Source organism: Sinocyclocheilus grahami, unplaced genomic scaffold (genome assembly GCF_001515645.1).
Source record: "Sinocyclocheilus grahami isolate Dianchi unplaced genomic scaffold, SAMN03320097.WGS_v1.1 scaffold217.1, whole genome shotgun sequence".
In the NCBI taxonomy this organism is placed as follows: Eukaryota; Metazoa; Chordata; class Actinopteri; order Cypriniformes; family Cyprinidae; genus Sinocyclocheilus; species Sinocyclocheilus grahami.
The window spans coordinates 1272045-1272866 of NW_015505396.1; the positions used below are offsets into that span (position 1 = coordinate 1272045).

Consider the following 822-nt stretch of genomic DNA (forward strand, 5'->3'; position numbering starts at 1 on the left):
CCATGGTGGGGTTTGGAGTGTGACTGTTTGAGGTTGTGGACAGGTGTCTTTTATACTGATAACGAGTTCAAACAGATGCCATTAATACAGGTAACCAGTGGAGGACAGAGGAGCCTCTTAAAGAAGAAGTTACAGGTCTGTGAGAGCCAGAAATCTTGCTTGTTTGTAGGTGACCAAATACTTATTTTACCGAGGAATTTACCAATTAATTCTTTAAAAATCCTACAATGTGATTTTCTGGATTTTTTCCCCTCATTTTGTCTCTCATAGTTGAGGTATACCTATGATGAAAATTACAGGCCTCTCTCATCTTTTTAAGTGGGAGAACTGGCACAATTGGTGGCTGACTAAATACTTTTTTGCCCCACTGTATATATATTTTATTTTATTTTATTTATTTATTTTTTCAAATTAACATTTAAAAAAAATATTTTTATTCATTTTTTGGTCTTGTATTCATTTTTTATGATAAGTAAGAAACTCCTTTAAACTGACTGCTGTTACTGTAGTAATTTTAATTATAACATTATTGCACCATTTAACAATTACAATCATGCCTATATGTCTAACAGGAGAGCAGACTGACCGTAAAGAGGTTGGAACGTCGTTTGGACTGTTTGCGGACGGGCGTAGGGGTGTTAGCGGTTTGGGGTACATCGATACGCAGTTCCTTCTGACTGGTACTGGGAGTGGAGGGTACGGAAGAGGAGTAATCGCTCAAACTGCCTCCACCATTACTGGTCTGTAATACACACACAAAGCAAGAATCACATACAAAAGCAAGAAAATAATCTCACGTTACAAAGAAACGCCACAAGCCTC

General features: G+C 37.3%; 1 protein-coding gene across 1 annotated transcript in view; it reads right to left on the reverse strand.

The window, feature by feature from the left end:
• The window catches only part of LOC107596328 (arf-GAP with GTPase, ANK repeat and PH domain-containing protein 1-like), a gene marked incomplete at its 5' end in the record, with an annotated part of 73100 nt that extends 72349 nt beyond the window's left edge, over positions 1 to 751 (reverse strand). Inside the window, one exon of the mRNA XM_016287036.1 lies at positions 587 to 751. Within this exon, the coding sequence (XP_016142522.1) occupies positions 587 to 751 (165 nt within the window). The remainder of the gene's footprint in view (positions 1 to 586) is intronic.
• Between the last annotated feature and the right edge of the window lie 71 nt (positions 752 to 822).